Source organism: Podarcis erhardii, assembly GCF_964252035.2.
Source record: "Podarcis erhardii genome assembly, chromosome: 6".
Classification (NCBI taxonomy): domain Eukaryota; kingdom Metazoa; phylum Chordata; class Lepidosauria; order Squamata; family Lacertidae; genus Podarcis; species Podarcis erhardii.
Genome location: NC_138510.1, coordinates 55,566,400 through 55,578,880, shown reverse-complemented (window position 1 = coordinate 55,578,880; position 12,481 = coordinate 55,566,400). Strand labels below are relative to the sequence as shown.

The 12,481-nt window shown below is 40.9% G+C and overlaps 1 protein-coding gene across 1 annotated transcript in view; it reads left to right on the top strand.

Annotated features, from left to right (window-relative positions):
- The window catches only part of BEND5 (BEN domain containing 5), a 721,515-nt gene extending 711,711 nt beyond the window's left edge, over nucleotides 1-9,804 (top strand). Inside the window, exons 12-13 of the mRNA XM_081868270.1 lie at nucleotides 3,761-3,857; nucleotides 8,567-9,804. Of these exons, the coding sequence (XP_081724396.1) occupies nucleotides 3,761-3,857; nucleotides 8,567-8,687 (218 nt within the window). The 3' untranslated portion in view covers nucleotides 8,688-9,804. The remainder of the gene's footprint in view (nucleotides 1-3,760; nucleotides 3,858-8,566) is intronic.
- Nucleotides 9,805-12,481: the final 2,677 nt, after the last annotated feature.

Below are 12,481 nucleotides of genomic sequence, written 5' to 3'. Positions count from 1 at the left end.
AGTTCACTTTTTGCTTCAGGCAGAGCAAGTTACGGTAGGCAGGTTCACCTTCAAATGTGAACTCAACCAATTTTGTCCCCCATCCCTACAAACAACTATCTGCAAAGAAAAAATTAGCACTACACGGAGAAGGCTAAGCTCATTCACAAAACTAGCACATTAGGAAGTTGACTAGCTTGGACCATTCTCTTTGATACTCTAATTTTCTACCTGCATTCCCAAGTGTAGGTGACCATTAAAGGGGGGGGGATTGCATTTTGAAGCTGAGAAAATATTCAGCCAGATAGTGGGAAGAATTGTTTGGTTTGCTAGATGGGGTGTGTGAGAGGAGAGGATGATTTATAATGCTCATTTAGTGCAACTGTGATGAAAGAGACGTACAAGACAGAGTTTCAACTCAGGAAAAGCTTCCATAGTCTTGAACATCAGTACCCACACACCTAAGGACCTATTTCTTAATGAAACCGACAAAAATATATTCCTAGGCCATAGTTGCATGAAAGAGAGGAAATTCTCTTCTTGATAAACGCCGCAATTTCTGTAATGGAAAACTGACTTTCTAGCAAAGTTGGCATACTCAGCAGAGCTGTATCTTGTTGTTGGCTTTTTCCTCTGTGTGCATCTCCCTCCCTCTTCCTCCTCTTTTTTCATAATTTAACTGCTTGCATAAAACAAAGAAGCACACAGGTCTGTCAAATGATACCTCCAGTCTAGAAGGTCATAGTTCTTAATCCTCTTAGGGGGATAGACTTGGATGAGTTCCATAACTAATAACCCAGCCAATAGCATTTCAGGCTGATGGAGGTGCTGTCCTCTAGAAGAGACATAAAAGTTAAGATCCAATCCGTTTGATGGAGACCCCCAAAGGACTTATCAAATATTGAACGGCGCTGCTAACTGGCTTTGCCCTTGTCAAATCCTTATCGCAGCAGAAGCCTCACTCACTGTGGCACAGAAATGACACAACAGATCTTATTAAAATGAGATTGTGGCTTTGAAAGGAGTCTTATTATTTCCAATAATTGCCACTGCTTTGCAAAACGGGGGGCGGAAAGTCAACCCACAATCTTGAAAGCAAAATGACCCCACATTTTAAGAAGTAAAACAAGTGCAAGGATGGATCATAGTGTGACTGGTCTCTGCAGTGGCAACATTATTAAATGATCAGTGAGCTATTAAAGCTACAGTGCTTAGTATCTCCCCTAAAGACTCATAGCGCTAACAGGTTTCCAAATTGAGGTTTTTATTGCTGGAAGAAGGCTCTGTGTGCAGTTCTTGAAGCTGCGATTACAGGGAATGGTTGTGAGCAGACTGACACTAAACAGGAGCAACAAATCTTCTTGAGTGAAAACTGGCAATGGATGACTCCCCAAAGTGTTTCAATATGACAGCAAAGAGAACTATAGAAGTGGAAAGGATACTGCATAATAAGAAACTGAAACTAATCAGAAATATGGTGTTTTACTTGGATTTAAATAAAGAGCAAGGTTTTACGCGCCTTTATCTGACCAGTTGGGATGGGTAAAAATGGGTAATTGATAGCGTTACAGGAAATTTCACCCACCATTAACTTCAAATGATATCCTTTCCTAGGGGGCTAAGGTTTCTTATATTCCTTCCAAAGGTATTGAAATGTAGCCACTAGCAGAGGAGAAACTGCTGCCACTTCTGTTTTTCCAAGAGCTGGTCTTTCACCATGTCTTCTGGGCCAGAAAAGAGGAAGGAATACTAATCCAATAGCCATCACGAGGATGGTAACGACAGCAGGAACCAATGTTCTGGGGAACACCTCTGGAAAATTGAAATCCAGGAAAGCAGCCATTGTTAGTTCCATTGAAGTAAGCACTGCATTGGGTCAAGTAAGGTGTTTTTTTTTCTCTCTCTCTCCTGTGGCATAATTTCATAGATTGCAAATGCAGGATAGTGTAAGAGGCAAAACTGAAAAGTCAAGCAAAAGAAAGAAAAAGGAACCAGTTGAAGACATTGCTGCGATTATAGTGGACAAAGAGTCCCTGTACAGTAGATTTTAAGAACCAGCCTGCCTTTTTCAGCACCCTTATTTCATTTGCTCAATCAGCTCTAATCTGCTCAACTGATTAGAGGACAGAGACACGTGGAGCGCATCTGAAGTTGAGATAAGAGAATCATTACAATAGTAAAGGTGCAAAGCCTTTATCTCCTTTGCATGTGAGAGATGCAATTGTCTGCAAAAAGTGACTGAGAAACATCCCAAGATCAAGTTTTTTCAGACTACCAATGCAGCTTTCTGCAGGAGATCTATGAAGTACTAAACACCTGGAGCCAATGATAGATGAAACAATTGACCTCTCATATGCACCTACATCAAATGTAGTTAAGCTGAAATCCGGAGAAAGAATAAATGAAACAGGTGCTGCACAGTGTATCTGCAGGACTTTAGAAAAGGTTTTGGTCACTGAGACTTGTGCTACATTAAGAAGCAGAGTAATAATAATAATACCTTCTGAATGATATCATGAATGTTTTCTTTCTTTTTTTAAAGCATGTTCAAGGATAATGGAACTATAATCTTGCAACTTCTAGAGGGCCACAGATTCTCTACCCCTGCCTAGATCTTGGGTTAAGTCCCTCATGACAAACAGTGGTTGGTTCTGAGCTGACATCAAGCATTACTTGAAGTGATTAGTGTCCTTGTTTTAAATGAAATCTCAGTTATTTCCAAGAGTGTGAAGGCTTGTTCTTACAGATTTCCATGATGTGATTCCCCCACCTACAGTCAGAAGTGGTACAATCCAGACTCAGGTTTACCCCCCCCCCTTAATGAGAAATAGCTTGATTCAAGGTGAAACCCGGCACATTCGTGCTAATAAAAGTTGGTTCTGAATATATATATATAAAGGTATTTCTACTACTTTGTCTCCCTTTGCCCCAGTTGAATAATAATCCTGCATAGGCTTCAGGGTCATTTCTACAATTAGACTGTAGCTCATTTACAAACCTCTTGGATTAGTTTCTCTGTATAATACTTCCAGCTTTCAGCCACAGAGCTAAGACTTTACATGATTTCACATTAGTCATCTTCTCCATTTGAAGAAAAAATAATGAGCAGAGATATTTCCCCCCACAGAGTGTGAACTCTGCATCTTAAATTCATTTGTTTTGATATCCCTAATGTGAGTAGGCGGGTAATAACAAATGCTTCATTTAGAAGTTGGCATCTTTACATAAGATGCCTGGAAACCCTGAAATGTTATACTTCTGGAATTTCCCACTACTGGAAATTGCATCAGGTAATTACTGATAACTGCATTTGTACAAGACACAAATAGATTTAAGTTTCAGAATGGACGAAAAGCTAATAATATAATGTATGTGTGCATAAAATGGAAGTGCATACAAAATCATGGACAATCATTGGTGTTTGCTGGAGGGACAGGGTGTTTGGTTCAGTAGGTTATGTAAAGGTGATACATAATCAAGCTGTACGTAACATTCCCTTTCAGGAGTTGAGAATCCTCTTCAGAGTAGCCAAGTCACATGAGTGCACATGAGGTAATCCAAGTGGGAGCATACGTTACAATTTTAGCAACATATTATTTTGTTTGAACAAAAGTGATACCCAATGATGACACTTGTAAACCTGTTAATAAATATTAAGGTCAGATCTATTGGAGTATTAATCTCAAATTTACTTATGCATCATATCACTGTAATTTACCTTTGCAGCTGGTTTGGATTTTAAAAAACTCTTTTAAGCAATTCTCCTTAATTAGACACTCAGATATGAAACTAGGAAGGAATGTGGCCAGAACCTTTTTGGATTACTACAGGCTAAACAGCATCACAGAGAGGCCACTGGCACCAATCTCAAGTACATGGTAGGTTTCAAAATGCATCTGGCTTTTTTGAAAAAGAATTCTTTACCTTTTTAAATGTAATAATGGTAAACATGGTCAGTTGTGTACCTAGCAAAACCATCCTGATTTAGCATGAAATCTCCAGAATGTGGTATCTATGTTCCTGAATGGCAGTGATACAGTGGTGTGTGTGTGTGATGGAATTGTTGATGAGCTTGCTTTCCACAATATTTTTTTTTTTAAATGTTGCTAGTATTATTAAAAACTCAGTTTTACGCCCTGGGTAACAGCTTCTTCAGGAAGAGCTCCTTAAAAACCTCCAGGGATACATGCACTTGCTTAGCTACCTGCCTCCCTAATAACAAATTACTTTCCCAAGCTTTCTGAGTTCAGTAAAAGGTAAAGGGACCCCTGACCATTAGGTCCAGTTACGGATGACTCTGGGGTTGCAGCGCTCATCTCGCTTTATTGGCTGAGGGAGCCGGCGTACAGCTTCCGGGTCATGTGGCCAGCATGACTAAGTCGCTTCTGGCAAACCAGAGCAGCGCACGGAAACACCGTTTACCTTCCCGCCGAAGCGGTACCTATTTATCTACTTGCACTTTGACATGCTTTCAAACTGCTAGGTTGGCAGGAGCAGGGACCGAGCAACGGGAGCTCACCCCATCGCGGGGATTCGAACCGCCGACCTTCTGATCTGCAAGCCTAGTATGTGTATTTAAATGACATAACTGAGAGGGTGAAGGCTATGCTCTCACACAAGTACTAATGATTGGGAAGTGGTAGGCCAGGGGTGGGCAACCTGTAGCCCAAGAGCTGCAATTGGAACTCAGCCAGCTTGGTCCTTTTTCACGCATGGTCAGGGATTATGTTCTCTAGCAACATATGGAGTGCCACAAGTTATCCACCCCTGAAGGCATGTAGACAAATAATAATGAAGGTATCTCACTTGAAATAAGTAGATCTGGATCTGGAAACCCCACCTATACCACCATGAGCTCAGAGACGGAAGAAATGCAAAATATAAACATACAAATAAATAATAAGTGTTTCTTTGCTGCTACAATTTATGCCCTTCTTCTCTGTAAGCTGATATCCGAGGAAGCTTACCATAAAACTATAAAACAATACAAAAACATATCTTCCAAGAAAAAACTGCAACAGACAGAAACAGTGACATAAGGTCACAATTCCTTACAAATTTTCTGGAATGATGTAAGCTTGACTGCCTACCTAAAAGAAGGCTGTGATGGGGCAGGAATACCACTCTTGGGGAACTGTTCCACAGTCTAGGCACCATATAAAAAGATCTTGTCTCTTGTGCACCCTCACCACAACTCTGAAGACAGAAGGGGCTCCACCATTGAGAGGGATTCACAGACAAACTCATATGGAATGACGGTGATTATTGAGACTGATGAAACAAAACCACCAGAGTGTGAGAATGGGGGGTGGATTATTGAATCTCCAGCTTTTGTGCATTTTCACGATGCCGCTATCGTTTTTTTCACTAAACCTGCACTCGGGCTGCGACACCTCTGCACCTTTTACTTTGCCCCACCTTGCAGCCAAGAGTGATCACAAATGCATTGTGAAGCAGCAGAATTTGACAAAACAAAATACACTTCTCTCAGCTACACAATCTCTGATGTGTTTGCATTACATGCAGCTCATAGTCCATCCATATACAGTCAGCGACTACAGAAATACTGAGCAAATCATATTTCCCCTGTAAACAGATAATTCTGAAATCTTTCAGTGATTATATCAGCTGTATTTCTTACACTAGAATCGGCAAGATAAGATCAGAGCATGTCCCTCTTTCTATTTTAGCTTCTGGCACAGTGCTTCGAGAAGGGCCTGGCCTTGGTAAATCTTTGAGCCTGAGCACCATGCCTGTGCTGTTAAGACACCACAGCAGGTAGAGAAATAGCCTGCCTGTGAAACGCTTCAGTTAATTGGAAAACAGGCTTTCTGAACCATTTAGTAAATCCAATTTAATTAAATGTCATCACAGACTGAGAGTATTTTCATAAAATACACATTCTTCTACTTCTGATGATAAGGAAGTGACTCGAGTATTAAGGTTTACATTTCAGCAGCATAAGATGCCACACATATTTTTTTAAAGAAGCTATTTGTGTGAGGTAGAAAGGGGAAAGTCTATTGCTTGAGTGTCATAATTTTGTCATTTTGCCCCTAGTCAATACAAAGTGATACCAGCGTGTGAGAGATCAAGGGAAGTATTTGGGCTTTGGGGGAACCTTCCTTCAGATTCCATAACCTGGATCTGAAACCCATTCCCCAAATCACAAGTGCCATGTCCTGTGAAAGACATCTGTGCATTCCTCTAAGACCATCATGAGTGCCTTTTTAACAATATCTGTGATATCACTGAGGATTAGGCACAATCCTGTGACCCATCTCCATCGCTACAGTTTATAACAGTGAGTGAGTGCTGACTTGATTTATCACACAAGTTCTCATGCAGGCTTTTAAAAACAAAGAAGGGCAAGATTGCCTCTCCATCAAGAGCAATGCTGTATCATTTCAGGGATTTTAAAAAAATCTGTTCATTGTAAGATATGCACTGCACCCTCACATTACCAACAGAGCTATCCTCAGGTCCATTACCATTCTTTGTTCCTAAGCATTTCCTCTGTTGAAAGGTTATCCCTCTATCCCTCTATTACATTTATAAAATTTACATTGCATTTTTTTAAGATTACATTTGTACAGCAATTGCACTGCTCTTGCAGGAGTGAGGCCCGTGCCATTCAGCATGATGAGAAAAGCAGTTCCAATTGATCTAACACACACACACACACACACACACACACACACACACTACAAGCCTATAGGAAACTGCCTCACACACATGGCACTGTCCCCCCACCCTATTCAAAGCAAGTGTTGCTATCTGAGATGCTCTCTTGCATTGCATTATCCCACCCCTCCAGAACAGATTATCAGAAACCTTTGGGGCTGCAGGGGGGAGAGGTAATTGTCACATACTTTCCCTTCACCCCCATTAGCAGATTCTCCAGTTACAACACTACTAGGACCACCAGTTGGATTGCACCCATAGCCTCTGCTGTCTGCTATCTTTGCATTTTCATATACTGTCCACTGACATCCACTTGAAAGCCCACATCACACTCCCATAGGTCAATGTAATTTGGGGCAGGGGAGAGATGCTGGAATCCCAAACAACTTAAGTCTGATTTTGTCGAGCAGTAAATTGCATGAGGAATGGAATAGCTATTACCGTTTAAAGGCAAATTATATGTTTTGCCTCAGAAATTAATTTTTGTTTCCCCCCTTGTCTATTGATAATTATAATCTGTCAGTTTTACTCCTACATGCGTCTGCACATTTTAATTGCAGATCTCAATGCTTGTAGCTGCTGCTGGAGGCAGAAAAATAAAACCCTTTCAGTTTTAAACTGTGACACATTTGCGTGGGCTCGGTGAAAGGGATCCATTTACAGAAATCAGAGAGATTTGCATTGCTTGGACAGCCTCAAGCAGAGGGCTCACCAAAATACCCTATTACAACAATTACCCTGTCAAGGGCTTTAGAAATCAAAATGCCGTCTGGAACAATGCAGCCCCATATTTTGCGCACAGGCTGCATGGATGCAGATGCAGCAAACACACAAATTGAGGCTGTGCCTTTCGGCAGAAGCACAAGAGAAGGAAAAGTTGGGCAGTTAACCTCTTCATCTCAGCAGGAGGAGCACCAGGAACTGTTCCGACCCTCTATGTAATGACAATGCCTTATCCTGCTCTCTTTGAGATGAATAATCTTTGGCTGACAGGCAATGAAATCTCTGCTTTGCACCGTACGGTTAAAGTCCCAGGTGTTTCAGTTTAGCAGGGATAACCCACATATTCTGATCTCTTCCCCAAGAAAATTTCCACCTACCCATCAACTCAATCTTAAATAAGTCACTGTGTTTTCCTCTCTTCTTTCCTACTCTGCATGCCTATGTTATCTGATGCTGTGAGTTCATACATAATAAAGGAGCAACCTTTTAGAAAGTATGTTTCATATGTTTATCTTAACCCATAAGGCTTATGGTGCTACCAAGAAATATCACCTCACTAGTCATATCACTTTAAGTTCTTACTGTGGCAAGCAAAGAAACTGGTACAAAATATTGGTACAAGGCCAATGAGGGGTGTGGTCTGGGAGAGAGTCTCAGATTCTAAATATAGAGGCCTGGAGGGCCTTCCCTGCCCCTCTTCAGGATGGAATCAATATAAACTGGGAGGATTTCATTTGCAATATTACAGAAGTTAAAGCTGCCCTTTGGGAATCTAAGGCAGGGTTAGCGGACTAGGTGCATCCTTTACGGGTGTTGATTTGCTTCTAGCTTGCTGTGGTATTCCATTTGCAAATAAGACAAGTATTACAAAGACACCACAAGTCTTCTGTGTTGTGTTGTCTTGTTAAAAGAAAACTGAGTGCTATCCCTGTAACAAGAGACAGAAGGAATAAATTGTATAGCTAGAGTAGCTTTCTCTCTGTGTTTGTTCAGTGCCTGAATAGGACTCATTTTGAGCTTTTTAAACAAATTATATCTTTCTTTGGGATTTTCCTGGCAGCAAACAATTGTGCTCTGAGATTCTTCCCAAGTATTTTCATAGGATCATTCCACATATGCAGCACTGTCAACACTGGAATGTATTTTACTAGTATATCTTGTTGTCTTCACTTGTTGGCAGGAAGGACAAAGCATCTTCCAATAGATGTTCCTACCATCGGGCTCAAGGGAATAACCAACCTTCCACTAAGACCGAGAAGAGAACTCAGGCAACTCTTAAGGAACCCACGCACTCATCATAAAGCACTAAAGCGATAAACCCTTCAGAGAAGCTGGGACAACAAAACTGGATTCAAAATGGCTTCCCTTTCTCTTTCCAGCCAATCATTTTTGAAAGGGGGGGGGGAGAGATGCTACTTTACTTGCAAATGCTACTGTTGATTTTGTTATTGGTTGATTAATCACTAGCCTTTTCCCTCAAAAGCAAACCAACAGATTACTTCCTGCCATATTAAGAGCTTTTCGAAGCACTCAGCAAACCGAAGAAAGCTTTCCATGATGCTGGGTAATTTCTACATTTATTGCATAAGACATATATCATTTGCAAGTGTTAAAGGGGTTAATTCACATGGATACAGGTCCTGGCAATATTCCCTAGGACACTGTGATGTGTCATCTTTAATATCTAAAGAGTGGATGATATCCAAGTTTGTGTGGACAGGAGTAAATGAATCCCTCCCCTCCTTTCCTGTTCCTTTCAGTACCAGCACCATGCCCCTTCGATCTGCTCTGGAGCATCCCTGAAACCTCCAGAAAAGATTGAGGAATCAGGTGCAGAATTTTCAGGGGGAATAGGGGAAAGAGAAATCCTTGTGGGAAAAGGGAAACTCCTGTAATACATTCACTGAATGCCAATGTATCTACTCTTGGCTCCTCTAGAATATATGCAAAGTAATGACTCGCAAAGACAGATTGATAATCAAAATGATCTCTTACCAGTATGGATTAAAAAGCAGGCAGAGGGAGCCCTGTGCGTGAAACTACTGATACTATGTTTGAGTTTTGTAAGGTTTCAGTTGAATATTTTCAAAGTTGTTTGATGTGTGTCCATTCAACATGTTGATGGAATCAAAATACTTGCAAAGTTTGCTGCTGCTGCTGCTTTCTGAATGGAGTTTGTTATGTTGTTATGTTATGTTACTTATGTTATGCTATGTTATGCTATGTCATGTCAGTCTTCTATTTGGTGCCCTCCAAATGTTTTGGATTAAAACAATTGTACTGCCTCAAGCTGATGGAAGTTGCAGTACAAAGCATTTGGAAGGCACCAGGTTGAGGAAATCTGTGTTATGTTATATACAAGACCAGGTGAAATCTGGTCACTTGCTCTTGGAGCACTTAATAAAGAGTTAAATGCAACTGTTGCTTTTATTTTTTTATTTTGGTCCATGCTCATGTTTCTTCACTGACAGGCTTACTTAGTTACCAAAGGCAAATAAGAGCTTTACTGCTGCTGCTTTTCACTTGGTTAGATGAGATTTATTCAATGTATGTATGACTTCACACGAAAGCAGTCCCGAAATAATTTACAGAGAATATCCATAATATACAATAAAAAATCCACTAAACCCAAACAAATATGCTACAAGTGTTCACCCAAAAAATCACCCAGCAGCATAAAATAACTTCCCAGCCACATTAAGGATGAACACCAGAAGAAATGGCCAAACCATCGATGCTGTCCAAATGCCCAAGAAAATAAAACTGGGTTTTCCAGGTGCCAGGAGGACAACACCGTCGATGTCAGGTGAGTCTCCTTGGGGAGGGAATTCCAGAATCAAGGGGCCACCACAGAGAAGGCATGTTCTCTCATTGTCACTCTCTGCACATCTCTTCGGAGGTGGACACAGAGAAGGGCCTCAGATGTTGATCTCAAGGTCCAGGTTGGTTCATATGGGGGAAAGGGATCCTAAGGGTCTGATTATAGGTCAGACCCCACACCATAACCTCAGCTAAATTGTACACAGAAGCCATGTTGTGTAATGTCTTCTTATCTGCTTCATTAACCCACCTTTGTTATTCTTTCTTAATATATTTAGAATCACTTAATGCCAGCTTTAATTTACCATAGCCATGTCTGCTCTGTTGAAAAACCAGCTCCATCAGGCTCTTCCCTCAATTGTCATTTGCAGTCATTCCTACAGGCTAGCAAGAGTAGTAGTACCTCAGGGCCTCTGAGCCAGCTCTTCTCTTTCAACGCTGTCTCTTTTAGATTATTAACCTGAGGTAGAATCTGAGTCTTGCAAGCCACTTTGGAGACTCTTGGTGTGCAAGAGCAGTATAAAAAAGCTTTAAATAAATAAAATTGTATTTTTTCTTCTTCCCTTGTATCTTCTACCCTAACTTGTTTGCGTGTAACCACCATCCCTCCTCATTACAGGCTGGGTGCCATTTTTCAGTTTTCTTCTCCTTCACACCTTCAAAATTCTTCTTTCAATTGAAATGCTCCCACCTCTTCTAACTTCTTCTTTACATCAAGGGAACAGCACAGATTGAGATCTGTGGGAACTACTGTACTACATCTCTACTCCACAGAACTTTATTTCCTTCCCCCAACTGTTTTTGCAGTCCTCTTCGCAAATGTTTCTACTAACATTTTGCCTTGAAAATCTACTATACAGAATCTGCTTCTTGCTCTGAGTGTGGATTCCTGAGAAATATTGAAAGTTGGCTTTCATTATTATTATTTTTTCAAAAATTGTTTCTAGTCCTCATCAGTGTTAAAAGTTGCAGGTGATCATATAGCATCTACTGGAAAAGTAAAAGAAGCATAGGACAGGAAATTCATTGCTTAGAGAGAATGACTTCTATATGCACAGTTCTTTACCATGGCTCTGTGCTGTTTGCTCCAGACTTTGTCCATGTTCAGAGACCTAGACCTTTTTTTTTTTAATAACAGTAATGGCAAAAGATGCTGAACTTCCAACAAAGCCCAAATAGTCCATTCAAAATAAGTGATGCAAAATAAGCAAGGTTATGCTATATAGCAGCATAATTTGTTAAATTGCATAGGGGTCAATAGCACTGGTAAACTCAGGACTCAATTTGAACCAACCCTTGGCCCTGGAAGGAACTTCCTGTTTGTAGTAGCATGCCATGACGCCTATCCAAACTTTCAAAGTGCCTCTGGATATAGGCAGAGCTGCTAGATTTAATTTCAGACAACAGCTCTGAGTCCTGGAATTAGTTTTCAGTACTACTGCTGAACATGTGTTGTGAAGCAAAAAAAAAAAAAAAGACTCTCTGAACATGTGCAGGACTGCTTTCCCTCATTACTGAATGAATTCATGGGTCACCTTGCAACGAAAGCAGATCCCTGGACTGTCAGCAACTGCAATATAGGCAAAAGCATGATTTCCTGAACGAGTATGCAGTTCCCTTTACATCTTCTGATCGACAAGCTCTGCAGGAAGTTTCAACTCTATACAGGCAACGTAGGTAAGCCCATTATTTCATTTTTCCTTGATGCATGTATTGAGTTGTTTCCCAGCATATGCCACTAGAACTTGAAACTCACTGTCAGAAATAGTAACACTGTGTGCATGTGAAAACAACTGTATTTAAGTGTAATGCAGGCCATATGGTGGGCAATTTTATGGAAATGTAGCTTCAAAGCAGGGCTGTAGTTGAGGGGGTTGCTTAGCTCAAATTCCCTTTCCCATCGATTGCTCCCTCCTTTCTTTCTGAAGTCCCTTGGCTCTTCTTGCTCCGAGTACCTTTGGGTCCTCACTTCTGCCCCTGCTCTCCTCTGTGCCCTTCCCTTATTCCCATTTCTCCCTTGTATCCTGTGCCTTCAGTCATGCTATCGCACAACTTCTGAGCTTTATCACGGTCTGTTTCTTGGTTGTTAAAGCAGCTCACCATTTGCAGTGAAGACTGCAGATCACTCATAGCAAAACCGTCCAAAAATGCAAAGAGGAACTTTGCTGTCTACCAACTGGCATTAATTTGCAGTGTGGACTAGCTTCTTATTTAAATGGGACATTTCCAGGTGGAAGATCACAAGTCCCTCAAAATCAATATTCTTCCATCCATC